The 27,997-nt window shown below is 43.0% G+C and overlaps 1 protein-coding gene across 3 annotated transcripts in view; it reads left to right on the top strand.

Moving 5' to 3' along the window:
* Positions 1 to 27,997, top strand: part of CREBBP (CREB binding protein) — a 185,104-nt gene that overhangs the window by 118,559 nt on the left and 38,548 nt on the right. Inside the window, exons 10-19 of one of the 3 annotated variants that reach the window (XM_024215113.3) lie at positions 300 to 492; positions 703 to 756; positions 3,249 to 3,343; positions 4,232 to 4,420; positions 5,674 to 6,093; positions 6,781 to 6,960; positions 7,209 to 7,395; positions 22,232 to 22,350; positions 26,783 to 27,022; positions 27,530 to 27,618. In XM_024215113.3, coding sequence (XP_024070881.2) covers positions 300 to 492; positions 703 to 756; positions 3,249 to 3,343; positions 4,232 to 4,420; positions 5,674 to 6,093; positions 6,781 to 6,960; positions 7,209 to 7,395; positions 22,232 to 22,350; positions 26,783 to 27,022; positions 27,530 to 27,618 — 1,766 coding nt within the window. Of the gene's footprint in view, positions 1 to 299; positions 493 to 702; positions 757 to 3,218; positions 3,344 to 4,231; positions 4,421 to 5,673; positions 6,094 to 6,780; positions 6,961 to 7,208; positions 7,396 to 22,231; positions 22,351 to 26,782; positions 27,023 to 27,529; positions 27,619 to 27,997 lie in introns of all 3 variants that reach the window. The other 2 variants (XM_024215114.3, XM_024215112.3) reach the window with 2 other exon arrangements.

Here is a 27,997-nt window from a genome sequence, read left to right as displayed (position 1 = left end):
ATGATTATTTACAAGAGCCTATTCTTTGGAAGACAGACAAGATGGACAGTCAGTCTGTAAAGTAAACTTCCCTTCTTGTGTTTTTTTCCAAAAGCTTCACTGTTACTCTCCACTTAAGAATTACAAGGAGTCTCATCTCCATATAATAGTTGTGACAAGAAATGTAATTCTTGTTCAAATAGGCAGCTCTTTATCTGCAAGAGAATGTAAATGACACACTATTCAGGTGAATTAGTTTTACCTCGTATTTTTGTAATTTTTTTTGTAATAATACTGAATATTATCTTTCTCCTTTATAGGATGAATACTATCATTTATTAGCAGAGAAAATCTATAAGATACAAAAGGAACTAGAAGAGAAACGGAGGTCTCGTTTACATAAACAAGGGATCTTGGGTAACCAGCCAGCCTTACAGACCCCAGGGGCTCAGCCACCTGGTATCCCACAGGTGGCTGCTGCCATGGGCCAGGCACAGCCCGTGAGACCTCCCAGTAAGTACTTGCATATGGATTAGATGAGATGGGCAGGGGAGATGGAAGAAGAGAGTGGGAGAGTTTTTTTACATTTCGTTTATTGAATTTAAATATTTCTGCTGTGCAGTGTCAAGGTTGGCTGAAGTGTCATTGTGCTTTTATACTATTTCTGAATTAAAAAGAAAACAGAGAATTTTTTCTTTGACCATTCTTTTGATTCTGTTACAGATGGGCCTATGTCCATGCCAAATGTGCCTATGAGTCGTATGCAGGTCTCTCAAGGTATTTAACTTTTTTCCTCCAGTACATTGCTTTGTTGATTCAAAACATAGCTTTTCTAGGTTGCTTTTCTTCTGTGTTTTCCTTCCCTATTGTTTATAACTTTAGGGGGAAGGATATGTGTGTGTGAGACACTCTCTCCCCCTTCCTTCTTTTATTATTCCTATTCACCATAACAAAGTGTAATGCTTTCTGGAGTGACTCAGGACCATGAATGTCAACCTCAGGGCACACTGTCAAGAAGCAGGATGAAAACCCCAAACTGGTTGTATATTCAATATTTAGATTTCACCAGACCAGTAACAATTGTGAACTCCTAACACACTGTAACAGTCTTACCATGGAGTCATTGATAGTCTCTTTAGGCATTCCATTTTATCTTGTCAACCAGGCAAGCTTGACTTTTTGATAGGTGGTCACTTTACACCAAAAATCACAACAATATTCAGATTATTCACAGTCCCAAAGGACCGGTCACTTATCCCAAGTCAGTTGTATTCAAATCTCAAACCAAAGACAGAGCTTGTAGCCAGCCAGTCCTGTAACAAACAAAAAAATTTATTAACTAAGAAGACAAATGAATTATTTATAAGCCTAAAGCAGATTAACATACACACAAATGAGGTATAATCTTAAATTCAAAAAGTAACAGAAGCTTCATTAATAAGCAAGCTATTATGTCCTTTAGGGCTAACCCAAGCCTAGCAGCTTGGGGATCTCTTGCTTATATTTAGGAATCTTTGCCCCTCAGAGTCCAGACAGCAAAAAGATACTAGGGTCTCCTTAACAGGTATCTTTATTCCCTTCCACCGGCATTCAAGCTGTGATGGGACACAGGCTTGTGGGGGAAGCAATCAACAGTTTTTTTGTCCACAATGGCTCATCTAATGTGTGTAGACCTTCCTTTGTTGGGGAGAAGATAACACCTGTTGTGGTAAACTAGGATTTCACACGTGGTAATGCTTCTCCCCTGATTGTGGGGAATTTACAGTCTTAGCAAACACTTTTACAGTAACAAAGCAAATATATAAACATTAACTTGTAACATGGGATACAGATATAAGTAGGATTAATACATGCAGCATCCTACAATCATTCCACAGTCTAAACACAAACAAATTATTAAATTCTAATACCTATTTTAATAATACTAACACACAGGTAAGCCAGACTGGTTTCCAACTGTGCATTTGTCAGTGTTCAGTGAGTCTTAGGAGCCTTGGCATGAGCTGGCATCTGGTCTGCCAGCATCACACACTTTACCAGGCTTTATCACAGAGGTATCTCAAGGGCTAACAAGACATGTCCAATAGTTTCTCCACAACAGGGATAATGTCTGCATAGGGTTAGAGAGTAATTTAGCACCTGTGAGAAAGGAAGGGAATCAACAGTACCTTCATTTACCCTATCTATCAGTGTGAAATGTGCTAAACCATTTTCGTTTTCAGTGCTTCTTTGTCAGATAATCCTGTTAGCCCAGAAAATACTTGTAAACTGGGAATTTTCACATTAGTTGGTTAATCTCATGCACATTCTAGAGGAATGCAGTAGCCTTGCTTCAGCTGCTTTTTCCTGAAAAGTACTGAAAGTTGAGATGTTTCATCTTCCTAAGTAGTAGTCCAGGTTTTATCTGCTTCATGAATTAATGTTTATTACGGAATCTAGTAAACTGAAACCTGTATCACAACCTTCGGAGCTATGATGTGGTGCTCTCTGTTTAATGACACGTCTAGCATTTTATTTATTTTGGGTAGGAAAAGAAAAGTTCTTTGAACAGGCACATGTATATCTGTAAATATTGTTGAGCCTATGATAAATTTATGCCTGTTACCAATGCATGGTTTGTGGGGTGTGTTTTTGAGGAGGAGGATGGTGGGGAGAGGGAACTGCTACCTTTTGTTTTGGTAGTTGCTGGTTGAGGTATTGTTTTGGTTTATACTTTGACTTAGGGAATGTGCTTGCCTTCAATGTGTCCTTTATATGGCTTACTTTGAGAATTACTTACAGTGAAACCTGAATAAGAGAACCTTTTTATGCAACTCCTGTCTTATATACCCCTCCCCTGCAAATTTTCCTAAAAGTATTGAGTATAGTACTACTTCGTTTTTAAAGAGCATCACCTCCATTTGTTTGCCCCTTGAGTGGTTGTTTAAGACAAGTTTCAATGTTGGTTTTCCCTAAACATTTCTCCCTGTCCAACATGTCTTTGTTAGTGACCATTTTGAAGTAAGGAACAATATTGACTTTTTAATGTGAAGAATGGTTATTGCTCTTCTGACAGCCTGAGGCAGAATTGTAATCAATTGCATATAATTACACACCTCACTTGCTCTCTGACAGTGTGTGTGGGCAATGCTTTTTACCATAACTGATTTGAATTATGATACTGTAGGCTGGTGACTGTACTAAATGTAAGTGCTTGATGACTTCTTCCTAATGAGCTGTTTTGGGGGTGCATTTTGCAGGAATGAATCAGTTTAACCCCATGTCCCTAGGGAATGTACAGATGCCACAGGCACCTATGGGACCCCGTGCAGCTTCTCCAATGAACCATCCTGTACAAATGAACAACATGAGCTCTGTTCCAGCGGTTTGTATTTGCTTTCCTCAAGTTCTTATTATAGTTTAATTCCACTTAAGAATTTCCTTAGTTTTTATAACACAGATGCTCTGAGAAAAGCCATATTCATACTAGTGTAGAAAACTCATGTGTCTGCTAGTCATAGAATCATAGAATGTCAGAATTGGAAGGGACCTCAGGAGGTCATCTAGTCCAACCCCCTGCTCAAAGCAGGACCAATCCCCAGACAGATTTTTGCCCCAGATCCCTAAATGGCCCCCTCAAGGATTGAACTCACAACCCTGGGTTTAGCAGGCCAATGCTCAAACCACTGAGCTATCCCTCCCCCCTCCCAGTCCATTTGAATTTCATGCTAATTAGCTTCAGGGAAATTTATCTTTCATCTTTGCTATCATACAGTTTTTGTTTGTTTATTTTCAACGTTTAAATTTGACATATAGAACATAAATACTTAAGGTGGGAGGAGGACATCAGAGGCATAACAGTAACTAGTGTTTTCTGGGAGAAAGAAGCTTGGTGCTTCTAAGTACTATAGCCATCCAGTGTATAAATCCCTGGTACCATTTAAAACCTTGATTTCATTTTTTTCAGAAAATTAAAATATATTTTAAGAGTTCCAGCATATTACTTTTCTGTGTTAGCCCAAAGAACAGAATTATAGAATTTAGCGTTCTGAATATAGCTTTAGTATTTTCTCCACTTTGAGTAGCTCGTTAAATGTTGTGAGGCAATGCTGACATCATACATGTGTACAAAACTCCCTTTGATTTATGAGTTCAGTATTTTTTCTCAGACCTTATGGCCAATTATCTAGTTTGTTTTTCCTTTATCACTACCCAATTCATTTCTTTCTACACAATTTATGTAATAACTGATATTTTTGTTTTTAAATATTAGATGGCAATGTCTCCTTCCCGAATGTCTCAGCCACAAAACATGATGGGAGCACATTCCAGTACTATGATGGGTCAGGCTCCTACCCAAAACCAGTTCCTCCCTCAGAATCAGTTCCCATCATCAAGTGGGGCTCTGAATGTGAACAATGTAAGCATGGGTCAATCAACAACCCAGACAGGAGTTTCACAGGTAGAATTCATTTTCTGAAGTATGGATCATCATAGTCTAATTTAATGGGTGGCCACGCTCAGCCCCCAACAACAGAAGTTAATTTATGGTGTATGATTGTACTATTTTCAGTGTTCACCCCATTGTATCTGAGTCATCCATATGCTCCTATTTTTTTCTTTGTATGCAGACTTTAGTAGCTATTATTTTAAATTATGGACTGCAAAAAAGTATGTAATCAAAGCAGCCCTCTTAGAATTATTTTTTAAACTAGTTACATCTGAATGGGAAACTGTTGTCTATCACCAGTTGTCTTCCATGTTACTACAGAAGTTCAGTCAAATTATTTGTAGCTGAACACTTCTGCATGTGGCTTTTTAAAAAATAAAAACATCCGCCCTCCTGGAGAGAGTCTTGAATCCATGATGGATAGAAAAACAGTATCCCTCAAAAAAATATTTATAAGGCAATATAAAAGCATTTTAACAATTTGACATTTTACTACCTATAATTCATTCATATTTCTTTATATTGTTTTATTTAGATTTATACAAATACTTAAAAATACTTGTATGAAGATTTTAAATAGAAATCAGATGAAGGCATATTAGCACGGTCTACTCTCCCTGATTCTCCCTCCACCCATTCTAGTTTGTCTGATGCAGCGTTTAGTAAAATATATAATCTTAAAACGTATGCACATGCACCATGTCATTTATATTGTACTATTTCAATTTTATAATGTTGCTTGACTTTGAAATGTGGATCCACAATCTTTTTGAATATCCAAAATAGTCAAGTCAGGGTAAAAACAGTTACATTTTCAGGTGTATTGTGTATAGTAAACACAAGGGACACAATTCTGAGATGCCCTCCTGATCAATGTAGCTCTCAGTAGGTGCAGCCTAGGTTGTGGAGAGCTTTAAGCCACTTTGTGTCCTCTGAATCCTTGCCTCTACCCAGCCCATGGCACAACGTAGCTCTTGAATGGCTGCCTATGGGGAGTGCTATCTGTGTTCCATCTCCTTTATGCTAGTAGAACAATATAAAAGGAGCAAAAGCTATTGAAAATTATTGGTGATTTTATGTGTTCAGAACCTGTGCATTTGAGATAGCAACCCTGTGTTTATTGTAAATACATAAAATATTAAAAATGTATGGTGATCTAAACAGCTACTCTTGTAAGGCATTTAATGCTCTTATAATGTCCAAGTAAATATGACTCAATTTTGGAGCAGCATTTTTGGAGTACATTAAGAACTCTCTTTTTATAGCAGGGGCAGGTTCCCAGTGCTGCTATTCCGAACGCCATGAATATGCTAGGACCACAGAATGGTCAGCTATCATGTCCACCAGCGACCCAGCCACCTCTACATCAGACTGCACCTCCTGTATCCAATGCAGCTGGCAAGCCACCTATCCAACACCAAACCCCACCTGGAATGACTCCTCCTCAGCCAGCAGCACCTACTCAGCCATCCACACCAGTCTCATCTTCAGGACAGACTCCTACACCAACACCTGGCTCTGTTCCAAATGCGACACAGACACAGAGTACACCTACAGGACAAACTGCAGCACAGGCTCAAGTTACACCACAACCTCAGACTCCAGTACAACCCCAGTCTGTGCCAACCCCACAACCATCTCAGCAACAACCAACATCTGTGCAGGCACAACCTCCTGGCACTCCAGTAAGTATCAGCTAGTTTATTTGGTCCAAATGCAACTGAAACCTAAACATTCAACAGTGAACTTTCCCCTGTATAGTACTGTGCCATAGAATTACAGATTGCAGAATCCTTATGCATAGCAACAGTAGCTTCTGTTTTATCGTGGAAGATATATTTTAGAATAGGTATTTATTTATATATTTTGATCCATATGCAAACAAAATGCATTCATCCAAATGTTCTCAGCAGCCATGTTAGTTGTGATTTCAAATACTAGGATTAAAAATACTACAGAATGTTTCTACAGCTGTGCGTGGGAAGCTTGTACATAATCTGCCTGTGCTATGTTTGGCTCTAGTCAGGATCATTAGTCTTTCACCTTCATGATCATTAAATTCACACACGGTTTTTAAAGATGAGTAGAAAGAGACTGCATGGTAATCAGTGTGTACTATCCACCGTACAGTTGCTTTATCAACAGAAAATGCTAATGCATCAGATGATAAACTCATTCCTGACGTTACTCTGTATAACTCGAGATCTGTGTTCTGGTATCCAGAGTTTGGTTTTAGTGAGTATCAGACCCAGGAGTGGTGGTATTTCAGATGATCCTTTTGTGTATAATTTTGTACTATTCCTCTTAGCAAGACAAATTAATATTTCTATATATTTCCTCAATGTTCTGATTTTTGTACCTTTTTACATCAGCTATCCCAGGCAGCAGCTAGTATTGATAACAGGGTGCCCACCCCCAGCTCAGTTGCTAGTGCCGATATCAACTCCCAGCAACTGGGACCTGATGCACCAATGCTAGAAAGCAAACCAGAGGTTAAAAATGAAGAAATTGAGCCAGAGCCTTGTGAAACACAAGTGGAACCTAAGACTGAGGTAAGTGAAATTCCTTCACAGTTAATTAGCACAATAATATATAGGAGCTAAAATAAGATGAGTGTGAATCAGTGAGCCAAGCTGACAAGAGAAAATATTAGTTAATGGAAAACTCTGATTTTTCACTCTGGTGGAAGCCCTATGTATCGTGCTTTATTGTGTATCAGGCTACTGACACTCCAAACTTATATAATGTCTCAAACTACAAATTCTATGTGTAGTTTCATCTCATCTCTTCCTTTCTTAAGCTGGAGGAGGATTTACAAGGATCTTGCCAAGTGAAAGAAGAAATAGATGTGGCAGAGTCAAAACAGGAGCCAATGGAGGTAGAAGAAAAGAAACTTGATATCAAGGTAGAACCTAAAGAGGAAGAGGACAGTGGCACTAATGGCACCACTTCACAATCTACATCACCATCTCAGCCCCGTAAAAAGAGTACGTATATAGAAATGGGAGTCCTTGCTATAATTTTTTTTGGTTTTCTGTCTCCTGCAATCTTTAAGCCAACCAGGAGGTCCCTCTGTTTGCGCGTATGCACTAACACCACAAATGGGGGGCTGAAACAGTGAGTTAATGAGCTAGCCTTTTTCCTCTTGGAAAGCAGTACTCTTTTATCTTTTCTTGGATCACAAGTGAAAAGTAAGGTTTTGATGTCATCCTGATTTCCACTTAACATTACTGTCAATGATAACATCAGTTTGGCTTTTTCACACTAACCAGTCTCTGTGCAGAAGGGCCAAAGCCAGGATAGTAAGGGATTGGTTTCAGTTCAGGACTGAGATGAATTGTAGGGTAATTACGTAGGTAGGTGGTGTATGCATGTATCTGACTTTGGCCAGTGCTATTTCATGAGGACTGAATTCACTTAGAACATTTTCCTACAGAGGTCCTCTAAGTCCTGTTTTCACTTCATCCCTGCTGTCCAAGACCGCTTGTTGTGGTGATATCCTCCAGCCAGAAGATCATGTGGAAGTAGCTTCCTCCATAACCTCTCCTTGATTTAGCCAGAAGGATTATTGATGAATCACGGGATACGCCCCTTTCCCTCGAGAGGCTGTGTGCGCAGCGTCCATATTGTCATTAGCCCTTGTTGGCTTGAGAATTAGGGACTGAACTCAGTTCCTGAATTTAATTTTTTTTACAGTTAGACTGGTATACTGGCCCCAAAACTTTTAAAAGGAAAAATACCCAGTGCAGCTGCCTTGAGAGTGCCATCACTTTAAAAGTGTGCTGGCCCAAAGCCTGTTCCACAGAAGTTTGCACGATGGTGACCACCACTCTGATCAAGTCAGTCTACAGAATTAGTGTTTTGGATATGGTTAGTTTGAACGTAGATTGTTCATACCTATCTGCTATATTTTCCTCTTTAGTTCAAAGGGGAAAAGTAGTGCTATCGTGGCTAGCATCGACTTATGGAGCGGTGCACTGTGCTATCCCACAGTTCCCGCAGTCTCCGCTGCCCATTGGAATTCTGGGTTAAGCTCCCAATGCCTGATGGGGCAAAAACATTGTCGCGGGTGGTTTGGGGTACATGCCATCAGTCGCCCCTCCCTCCGTGAAAGCAACGGCAGACAATCATTTCGCGCCTTTTTTTCCTGGGTTACCCGTGCAGACACCATACCACGGCAAGCATGGAGCCCACTCAGCTCACCGTCCCCGCTGCTGTTGTGGGCAAGTCTACTGTGGGTGCTGCTGTGATCCAAGTAGCCAATGCAATCATTGACGTTCTGTTATCAAGGGTAGTGACTCTGGGAAATGTGCAGGCCTTTTTAGATTGTAGGTGCATCATATTCCTGTCCTTTGTTGCTGGTGAAGAAGTCTTGCAGCCATACATTCCAGTCCGGTCGGCGCTGTAACATCCCGTAGCACTTCCATGGTTGACACATGTAACAGCTCCAGGGCTCTTGCTCTTTTGCTTTGGCTGAGGTACCTTGCCCTACCAGGACCTCCAAGCATTCGACACAGAAGCACCTGCGGCAGCTGGCATTGCTACACAGCAGCAGCTCCTTGCCTTTGCAGCAGATGGTGCAGTAGGACTGGTACCCGTCCTCGTTGTACATGTAGAAGAGCTCCAGGAATCGATCCCTGCAAGTCTGTCAAAGGACCCCCTCAAACAGCGGGTGGAATGTGGCTGGGTTTTTTCTCCTGCATGATAAACAACTGTCTTCAAGGCTTCTGTTGTTGTTTGTGACTTCGGAAACCATTTGCTCTCTGCTCTGGTCCTCCTCCAGCCGCTCCTTGCTGTTGTTGCAGAAGTTAATCTTTAGCCACTTGGCCGGGGGTTCTGGGAACGTCTTCTCTGCCCAGCTCCTAGGAATCTCCGGGGCATGGTGTACAGCTCGTCGATAGGAGACCAGCTTATTAAACGTGGAGTGGTTGAAATGCTGCCTAAAAGCCATCAGACCCACCAGCTTGTCTGCTGAAACCTCGGAGAACTTCCCATCCCCAAACCATTTCACCCAGTGCATTCTGGAGATTGCCTGACGTTTGGACGTGACTCTGTAGGAGACGATGATTGCAGGCCACCAGGAGAAGCCCTTGATCTTCCCCAATTCCAAAATCTTTCCCATCCTGGTATTCCACCACTTTCCCTGCAACTCTGCTCTCCTGCTCCCCACCGATGAGCTCGGGGGATCCATTCTGGTCCTCCTGGGTGCTGCTGGCAGATGTGGTACTGCTGCTCTGGGGGGACTCCTTGGAATCCTCCTCAGTGAGGTCGATCAGGGGTGCCTGGACAGACATGGCCATACTCCTCTTAGAGCACCGACTGGGAGCCAGAGACTCCAGGTCATTCTCTTCAAGTTTCATCTCATGGAGATTCAGTCCTGCCTGGAATATCATGTAAGCTGGAGACGTCTGCCTCAGGCTGCTCTCCCAGCCAGCAGCACCGCGCGGTCGCACCCCTACCCCTTGCTCACATGGCTCATGAAGCCTGGACAATAGTAAGGAGCAGTTCAGCTATAGGCTGAGCAAGTTCAGAATGGTGGTTGAATGTGCCTTTGGACATTTAAAAGCTCGCTGGCGCTGTTTGCTGACTAGGTCAGACCTCAGCGCAACCAAAATTCCCATTGTTATTGCTGCTTGCTGTGTGCTCCATAATATCTGTGAGAGTAAGGGGGAGACGTTTATGGCAGAGTGGGAGGTTGAGGCAAATCACCTGGCATCCAATTTTGAGCAGCCAGACACCAGGGCAATTAGAAGAGCACAGCAAGGCGCGCTGCGCATCAGAGAGGCTTTGAAAACCAGTATCATGACTGGCCAGGCTTCGGTGTGACAGTTGTGTGTGTTTCTCCTTGATGCAAACCCGCCCCCTTTGTTGATTTTAATCCCCTGTAAGCCAACCACCCTCCCCCCTTCGAAATAAAGTAACTATTGTTTTGAAACCATGCATTCTTTCTTTATTAATTTAGAAAAAAAAAGAGATAACGGACAAGGTAGCCTGGGTGGGGTGGGGGAGGAGGGAAGGGCAAGGCCACATTGCTTATTGTAGCCACACACAAAATCAAACTGTTTGAATGACAGCCTTCTGTTGCTTGGGTCATCCTCTGCAGTGGAGTGGCTGGGTGCCCGGAGCCGCCTCTTCTCCCCCGCCTTCCTGGGCATTTGGGTGAGGAGGCTATGGAACCTGGGGAGGAGGGTAGGCTGTTATACAGTGGATGCAGTGGAGGTCTGTGCTCTTGTTGGCTTTCCTGCAGCTCCAACAGACGCTTCATCTTGTACGTTTGCTCCCCATTAGCCTCGGCATCGCGTCCTGCCTCCGCTCTTCGTTCTCAATAATTCTTTCCTGGCCTCCGCCACTGAATGCCTCCATGCATTAAGCTGTGCCATATCAGTGCGGGAGGACTGCATGAGCTCGGAAAACATGTCATCGCGAGTGCATTTTTTTCGCCTTCTAATCTGCGAGAACCTCAGGGACGGAGATGTTTCTATGCTCTACAATTCTGGGGGGACTGCATGGTCACCTGTGCTGCTGAGTTCGCCACTCTGACCAAACAGGAAATTAAATTCAAAAGTTCCCGGGGCTTTTCCTGTGTATTTGGCTAGTGCATGGGAGTTCAAAGTGCTGTCCAGAGCGGTCACAGTGGAGCACTCTGGGATAGCTCCCGGAGGCCAAAACCATCGATTTGCGTCTGCACTACCCCAAATTCGACCCAGCAAGGTCGATTTTAGCGCTACTCTCCTCGTCGGGGAGGAGTACAGAAGTCTATTTTAAGAGCCCTTTAGGTCGACAGAACGGGGTTGATTGTGTGGACGCAGTCATTTTTACATTGACCTAACGCGGCTAAATTCGACTTAACCCCGTAGTGTAGACCAGGGCTAAGAAATAAAATAAGGATTTTTTTTTTTTAGTGATGGTCCCTATTGTATTCCTCTGAGGGTTATAAACATGTGCCATGCATCTGGAGCCAGAGATTTTCAAAGTAGTAGTGTCCATTGATCCGCACATGCACTTTTGCTCTGCCTCATGGTTTCATCCAAAGCAGTAATGGGCGGGGCAAACCAACTGTGCCCTTAGTTCCTTCTGACTGCCACATGGTTTGAGTCGGAGCTTCTGCTGTTCTCTCTTCCCTTGTGATACATTTTTTTAAATGACAGAAAAAGATTGTTTTATTCTTGTATATAGTTAGCTTTTATTGTTTTTTACTGTAAATTTTAGGATTAAGGAATTTCGGGGACTCCATTTTTCTCCGTTTCCTGCCTCCCCTCTTCCGCGCCCCCCCCCCCCCCCCCCCCCCCCCCCCCCCCCCGGGCACCTGGGTACTGAATTGTGCCGCCCTGTTGCCCTCACTCATTCTCAATCAGCAATGAGTACCAGCGCTGCCTTTACTGCTTGAGAGAAGCCCACATTTCATCCTGGTGCAGTATCTGCCTCTCCTTCCCAAGCCGTACCTGGGAAGATTGGGCTCTCTGCCTCAAGGAGCACCTCATGGCGATCACCATGAGGCCACAGTTGGATCCAGGCTAGGAACACTCCCCCACCCCCCATACATCGGCCTGAGCAATCCAGATGTGTGCCTCCTACCACAGAGATCCAGTCCAGTTCCCCTGGTATCACTGCTATAGACCCCGTGCCAGGGCCTAGTCGTGAGGCAAGGAAGCCATGCGCATAAGCATAGCAGTACGTCTCCCTCTAGGCCGAAGAAGGACGTTGCACCTTCCACGAGTTCCGGCCATGGAGAAACTGTGCATTGCAGTGCACAAGCATGACAAGAAGCAGCATAGACCACAGGATCTGCTGGTTCTGTCCACTGAGCGAGATACACCTTCCAGTTCTGCACCGCCAAAGACAAGGGAACCTTCAGTTCTGAGGCAGTCCTCCATTCCGGCCCCAGCTCTCGTTCAGACTGCAGTGCGCATGCCATTGACACCAGGCAGGTTTGAGACTGTGCCCGAGCCTCGTGAACTCTTTGCTTTGGAAAAGGTGAGGTCTCCACAGCTTGCACTCCAGTCACCTCCTAGGGGGGTGTGCTCTCCCACCTTGGACTTACCTCCTTCAGCTCATGTTCCTTCCTGCTCTCTTCCAGCTCATGTGGTTCCCGTGGTGCCACCATTAGAACCAGGCTCTGACTTCTTGGCATCAGAGACTTGGACGTAGCACAAGTCCACCCCTCCCATACTGTTGATACAACTATCCAAAGGCTCTGCTGACTCAGTGAGAGTACCTTTCCTTTCCCTAGCAAAGGAGCCACTGGTACCCCACTCCTCGGGACCCACCACAGCAAATGAAGGATCCTCCTTTGGGCCCTACTGGGTGTCCTGGCCTCAGTATACACCTTCAGAGCCTTCCCATTCAGCATGAGAGGAGTGACCCATCACCCTTCTTTGACAGTCATCGAGTAGGTGTTCAGAACCAGTGTTAGAGGCTGAACTGCTTAGCCTGGCTCCAACGGCACCGCCAGAAACTGAGTGATTCCCTTCATCATCCCCAGATGCTGTGGTGTCATCAGCTCCCTCATCGCCTCCGGATGATTACCGTCAATTCTGTTACGCAGAGTGGCTGATGCTCGCCATGTTCCACTGGAGGAAGTGCAGGACAAATAACATCAGCTTCTTGATAATCTTGCATGCCTCGGTACCGACCAGAGTGGCCCTAGCAATCAACGATGCCATTCTTCAGCTGGCGTGAACTGTTTGATGCACTCTGGCCATTTGTCCACTCACCCCAAAGGGGGGGAAGAGAAGAGGTACTATGTACCGGCGAAGGGGTCTGAGTTTGTTTTCCCCCACACACACACCTAAATCCCTTGTGATACTGGCAGCGACGAAGCGGGTCAGGCAGCAACACCTATACTCCACCCCAGCAGATGAAGCGGGTAAGTGACTGGACATTCTGGATTGCAAGGTTTTTTCTTGGCTGGCCTTCCAATTTTGGATTTCTAACTAACTGGCACTATTAGCTAAATATGACTTGCTTACTTATGGCTTGTTGGCGGACTTTGCAGACAAGCTTCCTCCAACAGAATCGTGCCTCCTTCCTGACTATCTTGGAGAAAGGCAAACTGGTCGCAAGGACAATGCTCTAGGCCGCGGTGGATGTGGCATATATCTCTTCATGCACAATGGCCACTGTACTGCAAAGGGAGCAATAGAACCTGTTCCTACAACCTGTCAGGGTGCAGGGTTTTATTCCGCCTATTTTCTAGTACCCAGAAAAAAGGGCGGATGGTGACCAAACTTATACCTCCATCATCTCAGTTATTTCATATGCAAGCCAAAGTTTTGTATGGTCATCTTTAGAGATCATAGTACCTTCACTGGAAAGAGGCATGTGGTCTGTGACTCTCACTGTGCAGGAAGCCTATTTTCACATAGACCTCCATCCTACCCACAGAAGGTTCTTGAGATTCAAGGTAGGCCCTTGACATTTCCAATTCAGGATTCTACCATTCAAACTCACTACTGCTCCCTGGGTATTCACCAAAGTTTTCTCTGTGGTGACGCCCACCTCTGGTATCAGGGAGTTCTTATATTCCCATATCTCGATGACTGGCTGATAGCAACACGATCCAAAGGGGAGGCTCAAGTCTTGACCTCCATGCTGCTCCTACTCCTCTCCTCCCAGGGGGGTGAGCATAAACATAGAAAAATCAATTTTGGATCCCACACAGTCCCTAGAATTCACTGGGGCATGTATCGATGCAGTCTCAGCACGAGCCTAGCTACTGGAGGACAGGTTCCAGATAATTCAAGAGCTGATTCCTAAAGTGATTGCCAGCCATCCTGTTAGATTCAGAACTTTCTTTTCCCTCCTTGGACACATGGCAGCCTGTCCGTACATCACCGCTTTTGCTCGTCTTTGCTATTGCTGCCTGCAGCTGTGGCTCCAAAGGGCCTATTCTCCCACGCACCATACCATGGACCTCATCTTAACAGTCCCACCCAAGGTTCTTTCCTCCCTCCACTGGTGGATGGACCTGGGTCAGGTCAGCACTAGGATACCCTTCCTCCCATTCTCTCCAAGCATGACGATCATCATGGATATGTCATTCACCAGCTGGGGTGCCCACATGGGCGAGTATATGACACAGGAGACTTCCACTCAGGAATCCCAGTTGCACATCAACATTCTGGAGCTTCGGGCGGTGCAGAGGGCGTGTCACACATTTCTCCCATTCATTCTGTCCTGTCACATGCTTGTCATGTTAGACAACACCACAACTGTTTATTACATCAACAAACAAAGGGCCATGCGATCGCCAGTGCTTTGTGCAGAAACGATTAGTCTGTGGGATTGGTGCATCGCCCACAAAATCCTGTTGTCAGCGGCCTATATTCTGGGGACTCAGAACGTGATTGTAGACTCTGAGCAGGCAGTTCATGGCTGACCCTGAATGGGAACTCCACGATGCCATAGTCATAGTCCTTCACCCGATGAAGGACTCCAACCACAGGCCTCTTTGCCTCCCATGTCAACAACAAATGCATCCAGTATTGCTCCAGAGGAGGCCTCAGTGCCCATTCCCAGGGAGATTCCCATATCATCTGCTGGTCAGACCAGGCCAACTACACTTTTCCCCTGCTACCGCTACTGGCACGTGTCCTCCATAAGATCAGGTGGGAGAGGGCCACAGTTATTCTAATCACCCCATTTTGGCTTTGCCAGTACTGGTTTCCCCTCCTTCTCTGTATGTCAGCGTGTCCCCCCACTTCCACTGCCAGCATTCCCAGAACTGCTCACGCAATACAGCAGCAAGATCAGACATCCTAATCCACAGACACTTCACTTCAGACTTGGTTTTTGGATAGGCATCTTTGCTAGAATGGGAATGTTCATTGGCAGTACAAGACATCCTCTCAAGTAGCAGGTAAGAGTCCACAAGGCATTCCTATCAAGCTAAGTGGAAACATTTCACTTCCTGGCCCAACAGAGGGGTCAAGCCCTTGAGAATGTGAATATTCCCCTTATTTTGGACTACCTTCTGTCCCCGAAGGCATCCTTGCTCTTAATTCCATCAAGGTGCACATGGCAACTATTAATGCTTTCCACCCCTCATAGAAGGACACTCTGTGTTTATGCATCCATTGACTAGCGGGTTTTGGAAGGGACTCCTTTAGACCTATCCACCCATTCAGCCTATCGCCCCCACAGTGGGACATCAACCTCATCCTTTTGACCTTAATGAATTCGCCCGTTGAACCTTCAGCCTCATGGCCCTGTCTCTCCTTTCCACGTAGGTCGCCTTCTTGGTTGCCGTTACTTTTGTGAGAAGGGTAGGCGAACTGGGGGCCATAATAGTGGACCCTCATTTTACCACGTTCTATAGAACAAGGTTTCTTTGCGTATGCACCCCAAGTTTCTGCCAAAGATCATATTCCACTTTTACCTTAATCAGCCGATACACTTACTGCTTTTCTTCCCGAAGCCTTGCGCCTTGGCGGAGGAGAGCGCCTTCACTCCCTCAACGTCTGCAGGGCCTTGGCCTTCTACCTGCAGAGAATGAGCTCATTCAGGAAGTCCCCCTGACTATTTATCATTATAACAGAAAGGATTAAGGGATAGGCGATATCCACTCAGAGGATTAAGTAGGTTTTGGGGTGCGTTATGCTCTGCTATTGGTTATTGGGACTGTCTCCACCCCTTGGTATGAGCTCACTCCACAAGAGCGTAAGCATCAATTATATCCGTGCTTCAAGATACACTGCTTATGGACATATGTAGGGCGGCCACCTGGAGTTCGGTACATACTTTTGCTTCGCATTACACCTTGGAACAAGATTCTGCGATGAATGCCCCATTCCACAGAGCTGTTGTCCAGTCATCGGTTCTATTATCTCCTCACGCACCCCTCCTCATGACTAGGTACTGCTTGTTAATCACCCTCAATGGAATACAGTATGGACCATCACTCAGAAAAGAAGAGGTGGTTACTTACCTGTAACTGCAGGTTCTTCGAGATGTATGGTTCCTATTTGTATTCCAGTCCCATCCTCATTCCCCTATGCTGTGGATCTCTCTTGAATTGTGGTGGTGAAGGAACTGAGGGCATGGTTGGTCTGCCCTGCCCTTTATCGCCGCCTCAGACAAAACCATGAGGTGGAGCAAGATGCATTCACGGACCAACAGACACTACTGCTTTCAAAATCTCCAGCTCCGGACATGGGGAGCATGCGTGTTACCCTCAGTGGAATATAGATAGGGACCACTCATCTTGAAGAACCTCCAGTTACAGGTAAGTAACAGGTACTTACTGGCATGATTCTTCTTTAGTGGATTGTTGTCCACTTCTTCACATGAACACTGTTGCAGGCTCTGGTGTAGAAAAACCCATCACTCTAGCCAGAAAAAAACCACCTAATTATGCTCAAAAAAGCAGCAATAAAAGTTAAATGTGAAAGTTTTAAGCCTGTTTTGAAGAGAGAACCTCATGGCTTTGTGGAAGTAGGGAAGCTAATTCAGAGTATGTGTGATCCTCCATGGAGGCCAAACAGAACTGGCAGGGTTTCAAGAGTGGCCAAGTTAAGCCCTATCTCAGTGATTGATATATCTTCTATGGACTGAAGGCAGGATGACAAGAAGGAAAAGCCCACTGTAGTAGTAATGAACTTAATTATGAGAGAGAAATTACCTCCCATCACTCAGGCAAATTACTGTGTAATCCACTCAGATTAGTCTGTACATGTGTAATTTGATTAGTATACCTGGATGAGCAGCATAAGTGGATTATTCTGCACACTGCAATCATGAACCTTTTCAAATATTTAAGTTATTAAAGCAACATTATGAACCTTAATCGCTCATTACCAGTAGTTAGACACTCGTGCTACCATTAATAGTTATATATTGCCAAGTGCTAGCTACTAATGGTAATATTTATTATTGGGACTTCTGGTACATAATTGCTGCATTCCAAGTTACTGTAGAGAATGCTTTAGTAATCAGATTATAAGGGAAGGAAGGAAAGAGAGAGTCTCAACAGAAACTTCTGCACCCAATTAAAGAAGCTTCACTGATTGCAGCTACAATGTTGTCACTTGATTTACTGTTTGTATTGTTAATAAAAAAATAAGTAAGTAAACCGGTGGCAGAACAGATGGGTTGGTAAGATTCTGTATAACATTTTGTTATATGCACTTAATTGTATTTTACTCTTCCATGCTTCTTGGATGCTTAATGTAATTCCATATAAATACAAAATGAAGGTTAAGCAAACACTCTGAAAAAATACCAAAGTTGAGATTGTATGCGAAACCTTCCCACTGTCTATCGTGTTATATGCATTATAATATCGTCTATAATTTCAGTGTAACATTATTTCCCAATCACAACATATAAACTTTTTCCCTAAAATCTTACAAAAACTATTACATGATGTAGTAACACAAATTTCATTGTCAGAATGGTCTAGAATATCTTTATTGACAAATTCTGTAATGTTTTCTCTCTAACCAAGTATTTTAATAACTTAGTCCTAGCCACGTATTATACAATTTCTTTTCAAACAGCGGCAAAGCTTTCCTTAACTGGAAATGTGAGTGATTTATATATGCCAAAACATTTTAACTATTACTCTGTTAATGGTTAGTCTGCATTAAGCTGTGGCTTATTGTGTACTTTTCATTTAAAATGACTTTCATGGATTGGTTAAAATGCATGCTGGTACACAGTACTACAAGACCTATAATTGTAGAAAAATATGGCATTTCCTGATTAAATTCTGAAGCATGCAACTGTAATGCTCTCTTAATGTAACTGCTTTTATGAAATTTCTATTTAAAATATATATAAAAAAGGAGCTTCATTCTCCTTGTCTTTTGAAGCTCTGCTCAGATACCAAAAGTCTACCTTTGGTCAGAGACCAAGCATGGAAAATTTCAGCCCAAGTAGTTGGACTTAAGGAAGGTTAGGAGTGACTGAAAACAGCTCTCATTATAAAATGACCAAAAGTTATTTTGCAGGCTCTTCACAAAGCCTGCATTACAAATGAGGGCAACCTCTCCCATATCCATTTTCTCTGAAAATGAGGTTCTGCCCCACTTCAAATACACCATGGAAGGGAACCTTTTTTTTTTTTCTTTTGCAGGCTGAGCTTTTTCCTGTCCCCCTCTCTCCGCCCCCTTCCTTCACAAAGCAAGGACAGTTTGGAATGTTTATTAATTCAAGACTGCTTGATATCTTTCCCTGGAATCTTCCTAGGTAGACTTGAAGGAGCACTTCATTTCAGCTGTTCAGAAGCCTCCCAGCTAAGTTGATTTCTTTCCCCACCCAACAGGATCCTCTACTGAAAAGATTACAAGTAAATAGAGAACCAGAAATATTGTCTTCGGTAATTTCAAGGATGCTGCTCTAATCTTCTCTAAGAGTTTTCCCCTGAATGACTTCAACCAGGACTCCCTCTAAACCAATTTACGGTATAATGTTGGTACTTAACAGATAATTGATGATGATGATGATGGTATAGGCAAAGGTCGTGTTTCTTTCAGCCATCACACCAAGACAAAATGGGATATGTGGTGGTTTAATGCTAGCTTCTGTTCGTCTTTCCCATATTCACAGGACTTCTTTCCTGAAAAGGAAAACCCAGAGAATTGTTTCTCAAAAAGAAAAGCCCTATAAAAGGAATTTTTTTCCCCTCTGAAGGAATCTGAACAGCATAGGAAGAAAAGAAGAAATCCCCTGCCCACAAGCATTCTTCACCCTATTTTTCATACCTTAAGAGGCCGAGGGTTCTGAAGATGAAACTAAAGAGGTTTTTTCCTCCTAAAACTTTGAAGGCTAAATTGTGAAATGATCAGTTACCTATATATTTTTGGGGGAAAGGCATAACAAGATCCAGTGTCTGTAAGCTGAGGTGTGTTTAAAAAAAAAAAAAAAAACAAACATTCAGACTGAAAATAAGATGTAGATTTTAACAGAGAGGGTAATTAAACATTAAAACAGCATAGCAAGGGATATGGTAAATTCTCCATCTCTTTTAGTCTTTTAAAGACTGGATATTTTTCTAAATGATGTACTCTAGCTTAGCTACAGGTTAGTGGGCTCAATGTCCAGGAAATTCTATGTCCTGTTATGCAGAAGTTCAGGCTAGATTATTATAGTGATCTCTTTTGGCCTTAAAATCTATTAAATGAAATAATCCAGAACCATTAAATTCCAAAGTATCCAAGCCACATCACCAAGACTGCACAGCCAGTAGGAGGAACTTTCTCTTTTCCTCTAAAAAGAAATTCCGCATCCCATTTCGTTCCTTCTTGGAGAATGCCACAAAATGTAAGTGGGAGTTTCTTAATAAAAGGCTTTCTAAGCAATCTCAAAAGTTCTCAAGAGAACGTGGATCCCTTCGGAAGGAGAATTCCTGCATATGATACTCATGACTAGGAGACTGGAATCAACGCTCCATGAGGTCTGCAAGGTGCTGGCTGCATCCCAACTGTCTTGTAGCTTCCACCTGCTTTGCATGAATTATTTTTGCCTTGGCTGACAGTTTCCAGGAGGAAGTGCCAAAAACAATCCAGGGAACTTAAATCAGTGTTTCAGAGATTTCTTCAACAGCAGCAGTTATTTAAGACTTCTTTCTGGATTCATTTCACTTCTGAAGACAGTTGCAATGGGCAGAAGGCACCATTAGTTAAGATAACGAAAAACAGATTTACAAGTTAAACATCTCGTGTCAGGTTCCAAATATTCTTGGGGAAAGCTTTTCTGGAAGTTTCTTGTCAAAGTTATCAGTAAAGAAATCGTTTCCCTCTCCAAAGCAACAAGGTAGGGATTACAAATCCTTTCGCAAGAATAAAGGAATTCTTAATACCTAGAGGGAGTTCATCCTGTGTTCAGCTGGCTGAGCAGGAAGTGGATGAATCCATGGAATGGAGTCTCTACTAGTCAAGAATGGCAGTAGTTGGAACTTTTTACATCCAAACAAAATACTAAAAGCATGCTGTTCTTTTCCAGACATGCTTGCCTTAGACGCTGTCTCCAAAGCCTATCTAAAACAGCTCCTATCTGTCCTTCAGCATCTCTGATCTTCAGAACAGATGAGATCTGACTGAGAAAATCCTCCATTTTATTAGTGGCACCTCTCTGACCTTAGTGGCCATGTTATGCAGATTTCACCTCAAATAATCCTCCCTTCTACCTCTGCTTCTTTTCTTCACAGTCCTCCAGGAGAGAGACATTTACTTAAGGTTCCTTTTACCACCCAGAATCTGGGCCCCATTAATCCACTTGGATATTAAGAAGAAGCAATTAAAAAAATAGTTACTCGAGTCTGTGGTTATAAACACATTCCAACTCTCGAGAAAGAAATCTACAAATTTGGATTTGTTTTAATTTGGTTTCAGGTGGTGCTCACCCATTGTGCTAGGCAGTGTACAAAAATGCAGAAAGAATGATTCCCTGTCCCAAAGAGTTTATATTCTGGCATAACAGATTATAGGGGAAATTCAGTGCGTGGTGCAGAGCCAAGCATACCAAGGCCAAATTCCAAATTTCCTACAGGATAGCTTGGGCCCAATTCTCTGTTTCCCTACATTGTGTTTAGTCATCAATACCAGTGTCAAGATGGGGTCAAGGTCTATTAAATCACAATGACAGCACTTGATGCCACTTTGCAGTATAAATTACAGTAATGTCAAGCTCCTTGTCTCTAGGTCTGAAGGCCAGCACTCTGTGCTGGCATACTTTGACAATATCAAATATTTTGGGTGTGGACAAACCGACTAATCTCCTCTCCACGTCAGGCAATTTCTGAGGACAAAAACCATTAATAAGCCGTAGAAGGCTATACGGAGTAATCCCCCAAACTCTCCACCTGGATTTGAATGCCTTAACAAAACTTCGTCTTGGACATCTTCACCAAAAGTCTTCATCCTCTCAGCATCGCAGATTTTTAAACTGTGTGGTGGTTTTCCTACACCCAACATTCATTCCTAAGTTTAATGCGCATTTTTCCACTGCTCTCAGGAGGAAGTCTTCCCTCCCTCCTCCTTTTTGTCAAGGCTATGTTCATCCAAAATAATAAGTCTGATATATTTTGGATGTGCAAAGAGCACTCCATAATTACTTCAAGGTTTTTCAGAAAATCTCCTTTCTTGTCCTGTCAATCCACTGCTGAGAGCAAAACAAGGCATCAGAATCATCTGTTACTGGGTGGCTGAAACTGTGTTTCAGGAAAGTGTAACTGATTTTGGAATACTGATACTGTTACTAAATCCTGATCAGAAATTTCTTATGCCACTTATCAAGCTATCTGGTCATTGGTCCATATTATAGACAATAGAACTTGGACATACAGATTTCTGCAGATTTTAGTCCCTCCCTGCAGTTTTCTTTGCTTTAAAAATCTCAGTAGGGGTAACAGACATGGCCGTATTTGGGGGGCGGAGGGGAATTGTTCTTAACTGATTATCTTTTCTTTGACTAGCCAGGTGCTCTATTCCATCCCTCATTAAAGTTATTGTTTTGTTAATCAGTTATGGCCAAATTTCCCTCTCTGCCCAGTAGAAAGATACCTTTAACAGGGTAGGATTGTTAATCTGCAGTCATGAAGTTAATAAATATGTTGAAATTCTGGAAATACTCTCTGGCAAGGTTTCAAGAAAGGCAAAGCCAAAGTGTCCTGGTGATTCAGGTCTAGTTCTGCCTCCGATCTGCACAGCAGAATGAAAAAAACACATTAGGAATAACGAACCTATTTGTTTGGAGATGAGAAATTATTTGATAATGACAAAATTCTGTCTTAAAGTATATAGAATAGAGCAGTTTTAATATCTGAGGGAAATTCTTTTCTTTGTATTTTAACTGTGTTTGGGGTTTTTGTTTCTTTTAAAACAGTCTTTAAACCTGAAGAGCTGCGCCAGGCCCTCATGCCTACCCTTGAAGCATTGTACCGGCAGGACCCAGAGTCCCTTCCTTTCAGACAGCCTGTGGATCCTCAGCTCCTAGGGATTCCAGTGAGTTAGCATTAAAAGCCTTCGTGGTATATGCATGTATGATATCTCATAATTCTTATTTTTGTAAACTCATTTGCCTAATATCTTTGTGCTTGTTCAAGTTGTCTATGGTCATGGGAACATCAGCTGTGTGCCCTTAAAGTTTTCTCTCCTTGAGTTCTAGTTAGGAGTTAAGAATGAATGTCTGAATTTCCATGGGAACCAAAATGTACAAGTTGCTCTTCTTCGAGTAGTGACCATATGGGTGCTCCACTTTAGGTGCACATGGGCTTCTCAAGCCCCTTCATTGGAGACGTTCCGTTAGCAGTGTCTGTTTGGCCCCCACCTGCGCTCTATACAACCTTGGGCCACCTATCGAGGATATATAGGGCTGCACAGGTGAACCATCCTCAGTTCCTTCTTCGCTGCCTTGACCTGAGATGGAGCTCTAGCATGTCTGCCTCGTCCATTCTTCAGCGTGTTCTACAGTTGTTCTTTTAGTAAGTTTAGTGTTTCTGATTAGTTACTTGCTTTAGTATAGAATTGGTTAGATGATAATGAGAAGATTGACTTTTTCCTCTCCCTTTTTCAAACACTACCTCTCTTGTCAGGAGGCTATCCCAGTCAGCAACGGTCACTGTTAGTGCATCTCTGCTGCTTGGGAGAGTTCCGTATCTAGCAAAAGTGTAACTTTTGCTTAGCTCTCAAATGTAGAGTATGGAAGAATTGAGAGACCAAACTGAGACTTCTGATGATGGAGCATTCCCTCCCTTCCACCTGCTATCAAGTCATGTCAGGGGACACATTCCCCCCTCCCCTAGTACGTCTGTTTCCAGACAGCTCCAGTGCCCCTCCAACCTCAGCCCAGGTCTCCCCTAAGAAGGGGAAGACTCTGGAGGACTCAGGGAAAGCTCCAAAGAACAGAAGCTCAGTCTCCCACCACAAGGAGCCAGCTCCCAAAGGCCCCAATTGCATGCTAAGTCTGTGGTGCTGGAGGCCTTGACCTCTTGGCTTGGTACTGCGGAGGCAAAAGGTTCTTCTTCCAGTACTGGTGGGGCCGGGAGATCCTACAGCACTTTGGAGAAGCATGGCTCTGACAGGCCGCCAGTACCATCTGTGAAGGACAGGGAGGTGAAGTCTAGGATGCACACTCCTTTAGAATGGCAGTGTCTGTCAGACTTACCATTTCATCAGTACTGGACTAATGAAAGCACCAGACACTTTCAGCCTCGGCACCAACGTGTTCCAAATCGACAGTACCATCCACCTCAGCTATTGCACAGTATTGATCCACTCAGTACCACAGGCATTTACTCCAGGGACTTGTCTCTTTTAGATAAGCCGGAGTCTCCACTACTTCTGGGTGCCAAACAACTTGGTACCAAGATCCCAGTCTCCAGATTAACATTGTTTCCCAGTACCACAAGGCTCTCCACCTTTTTCTGCTGATGCCCCACCATTGAAGGAGATTGAGGAGAATTGTCCGTCTCCCCTATCAGTGTAGTGTTCCACTCAACATCCATACAGGAACCTGTATCCTCATCCATGACAGGGAAGGTGGGATTAGTCCTGGGCACCATCTACTCTCTGGTATGGGGCCCCCCAGTTACTGTACTGGAGCCAACAGCTTGGGTTGTGTCAGCAGCAATTTGCCAGACCTCTGGCACTGTTGCACTGGGGGCGGGGAGTAGGGTTGCACAGTTCCTTCTTCTCAAGTTGGGGGTTTAGTAGACATTTAAAGAACAGGAGACTAGGGCTGATAAAGGAGGCTGCCCATAAACTCCTATTTTATCCTCCTATCTGGCCAAGGCAGTCCTGTCTCCACCACCACTAATAGCCAACAATTTTGAACAATTCAGGGACCTTGTGAAAGAGGGTGGCTGACACCCTTCAGATACCTCTTGAGGTCAAAGACTCGCAACACAAGCTGCTGGACTATCCATTAATTAAGCGCTCCTGGATCCAACAAAGACTGTGACACACACTCTTGCCACTATCCCAACAACTTGTAATTTGGTGGGTAAGAAATACAATGTTGCTCCTAGAGAGCCAGAATTTTTGTTTTTGGACCCTACACCTAATTCCCTGGTGGTGAATACTGTAAATAAGTGGGCAAACAGCATTACTCGAGATCTACCCCCTATGAAAAAAGCCAGATGAAGTTAGACTTTTTTGGTTGACATATCTTTTTTGAGATGGGGCGACCAGAACTCCATACGCTATTCAAAGTGTGGGCATACCATGAATTTCTATTGTGGCATTATGATATTTTCTGTCTTCGTATTCTTTTCCTAATGGTTCCTAACATTGTTAGCTATTTTGACTGCCACTGCACATTGAGTGGATGTTTTCAGAGAACTATCCACAAAGACTCCAAGATCTCTTTCTTGAGGGGTAACAGCTAATTTAGACCCCATCATTTTGTATGTATAGTTGAGATTAAGTGGAGAATCCATAGGAAGAATGCTCGAAGAAGAACATGTTGGTTACCCTGTGGAGTAACTGTGGTTCTTTGAGGTGTGTCCCCCTATCGGTGCTCCACTACCCACCCTCCATCCCCTCTGCTTCGGACTGTTCTTTGTTGAACATTTGGATAGAGAAGGAACAGAGGGCCGTTTGCCTATGCAGCCCTGTGTACTCTGTGTGTGGCCCACGGTTGTGTAGTGTGCATGTGCAGGCTGGACAGACACTGCTAAATCTCTGATCAATGGATCAGGAGGTGCATGCGCACCTGAAGCAGAGCACCCATCACACACATCTCAAAGAACTATAGTTCTGCACAGGGTGAGTAACCTAACTTTTCCTTTCCTTAAACTAAATTATCCCATGTACGGTATCTGTTTTAAACACTGATTATTTTTTCTTCTGAAGACCTTCAGTCATCATTTGGATCTAGGAAAATGAAAGTTATAGCGGAGTAATTCTAGGAATGTATTCAGATTTTATAGCACAATAAGATTTTGGGTGTTTTATAGTCACCGAATAAGACTGTAGCATAAAATCGTGTCTCAAAAGCTGCATTTTTGCATCCCTCCAATACTATAGAGTGAGGCCAGATCTACACTAAAAAGTTAGGTTGACACAGCTATGCCACTTGGTGGTGTGAAAAATCCAGACCCTGAGCAACGTAGTTAAGCTGACCTAACCACTGTTCTAGACAGTGCTAGGTTGACAGAATAATTCTTCTGTTGACCTAGCTACTGTCTCTCGGGTAAGTGGCATAGCTGCAGCGATGGGAGAGCCATCTCGTTGCTCCAGTGAGAGTCTACAATGAAGTGTTACACCAGTGCAGTTATGCTCCTGTAGCAGTTAAAGTGTAAACATAGCCTAAGTAGATGATGGCCTCATCGGATGGCCATCTGGAATGTAGCCAAGTTGTGACAAGGCTAATGATGATTTTTAATAACATACTTTCTCCGCACCCTCTGATAACTCTACACACTTTGCAGAGTGCCTTACAACAAAATAAGAACTAATGCAATATAATAAAAGATCAGATTCTTAAAGTACAACCACACAGAAACAAGTGAAGGGGCCATGCTTGAAAGAGGAGGTAATAAGTATAGGGGTCAATAGTGATCATTCAACAAACACCTTTGAATGTGGGTGGATGAAGCTTCAAAATGTTCTGTTTTTTGTTTAAGTGGAGCCGGGATGAGGGTATTTCATGGGGGAGCAAGTTCTGCACAGTAGACCAACACAGGAAAAATGTGATCATCTGCTGCCTTAGGTTCTGTGGTGGAAACTAAACAGCGCGTTGAGAGCGTGCAGGTTCCCATCAGTTCAAGACTAGAAGAATAACTTTCAAATATAGCTAGGTCGAGCACCCATCACAGAACTTGACTTGTGAATTTGTCCATAGTGTAGTTTGAGCTTTTTATGTCCGTGAAACTTGGTGACTTAGTGATCTTTGGATCTTGGTATTTATATTTTTGTTTTTAAATCTCTGTTTCCCAAAATTCGAAGTTCCTTTGAGATCTATTAAAAGTTTGAACAACTTTAACAAAACAAGCACAGCAGTTTTCTCAAACTCGATCTGTTTTGAACTCCTTAAAGCATCCTTTAACTTGGCCTATGGATTCCAATTTTAAAGACTCAAGTGAAGACATTTGAAAGGAGCAATAGAAGTGTTATAGACCATGGATAAAATTTTCAAAAGCACCTAAGTAACTTAAGAGCCAAGTCCTATTGTCTTACAGTGAAACTTTGGATGCTAAGTCATTTGGGCAATTTTAAAAATTTTACCCATTGTCCATTATGGTGGGTTCAGTTCATCTCTATGTAGGGGGTCATTCTGCTCAAGGCCCAAACCCCATTTAAACTCCAGGTAAGCCTCAAAATAAACAATTTTGCACATATTCGTGGAGACATTTAATCCTTTTGGATGTGTTCAAAATAGTAGGAACTAGAAGTGCATCTTAAAATAATGGATGATATTTCTTGTATTTTGAAGGACTACTTTGACATTGTGAAGAATCCTATGGACCTTTCCACCATTAAACGTAAATTGGATACTGGGCAATACCAAGAGCCGTGGCAGTATGTGGATGACGTTTGGCTAATGTTTAACAATGCCTGGCTTTACAATCGCAAGACTTCCAGGGTCTATAAGTTTTGCACTAAACTCGCAGAGGTCTTTGAACAAGAGATTGACCCTGTCATGCAGTCACTTGGATACTGTTGTGGACGCAAGGTATATTTTTTAAGTTTATTATTGTGAAAAACTAAGTAGTTTGACAAAGAAGGTTAAAAAAAAAAAATCTCTTTTAGATATTTATTTTGAATAAAATTAAACTACTAGTTGGAATGGCTAGTAAAAATTAGACTATTATGTCAACATAGTAAGGAAGTGGAAAATATCTAAAGGATTCTAGCCAAATTTCTATCACTGGTGGTGATATCATTTTCAGTATGAAGTGTTGAAATATTTTGCTATTATACACAATCCCACATATCTTGCACCTTCTTATGCAGATACAGGATCAGATCCTGAGCTGGAGTAAGCCATTTTGGCTCCATTGAAGTCAAGGAAGCTGAGCTGTTTTATTCCAGCTAAGGATCTATCCACGTCAATCCATATCCACTTGAATCTAATAAACACGTCTCAGTATATTACAATATACTTTTATAGCATGTTCACTATGTTGCATATTCACAATGTAAAATCACATTTTAAAGTTTTTTCGCCTTTGTTTTGCAGTATGAGTTTTCTCCGCAGACCTTGTGCTGCTACGGGAAGCAGCTGTGTACTATTCCCCGTGATGCTGCCTATTACAGTTACCAGAATAGGTAAGTCCAAAATTCCTGCATTAGCTGAGGAAACGAGATCCAGTGAGTGACAAGACAAGTTTGTCTTTTTGTAGCCTAGCACATATTAAGCAGAATGATGATTAACGTCTCATTTCCTTTTTCTCTACTAAATCAGCAGAAAATAAGCCTATTGATTGTCCTTCTGTGTGCAGCCCTCTTGCAGATAAACCCTTTGGTTTTTTACATGGCAGCTTATAGTACATGGTATTTATATGCTTGTCAGTATATAGACTCTACACGGCACCACTTAACTAAAGTTGTTTGTATGTTTCCATGAAATTTTCAGCATGACTTAGGGAGGGGGGGAAAAAAGGCAATTTAGGAGAACATATCTTTTGCCTTGAGAGAGTTCTGAATA

Source organism: Terrapene carolina, unplaced genomic scaffold, assembly GCF_002925995.2.
Source record: "Terrapene carolina triunguis isolate 2854851 unplaced genomic scaffold, T_m_triunguis-2.0 Scaffold695, whole genome shotgun sequence".
NCBI lineage: Eukaryota > Metazoa > Chordata > Testudines > Emydidae > Terrapene > Terrapene triunguis.
The sequence above is the reverse complement of the archived record's forward strand: the minus strand, read 5'-3'. Positions and strand labels throughout refer to the sequence as shown.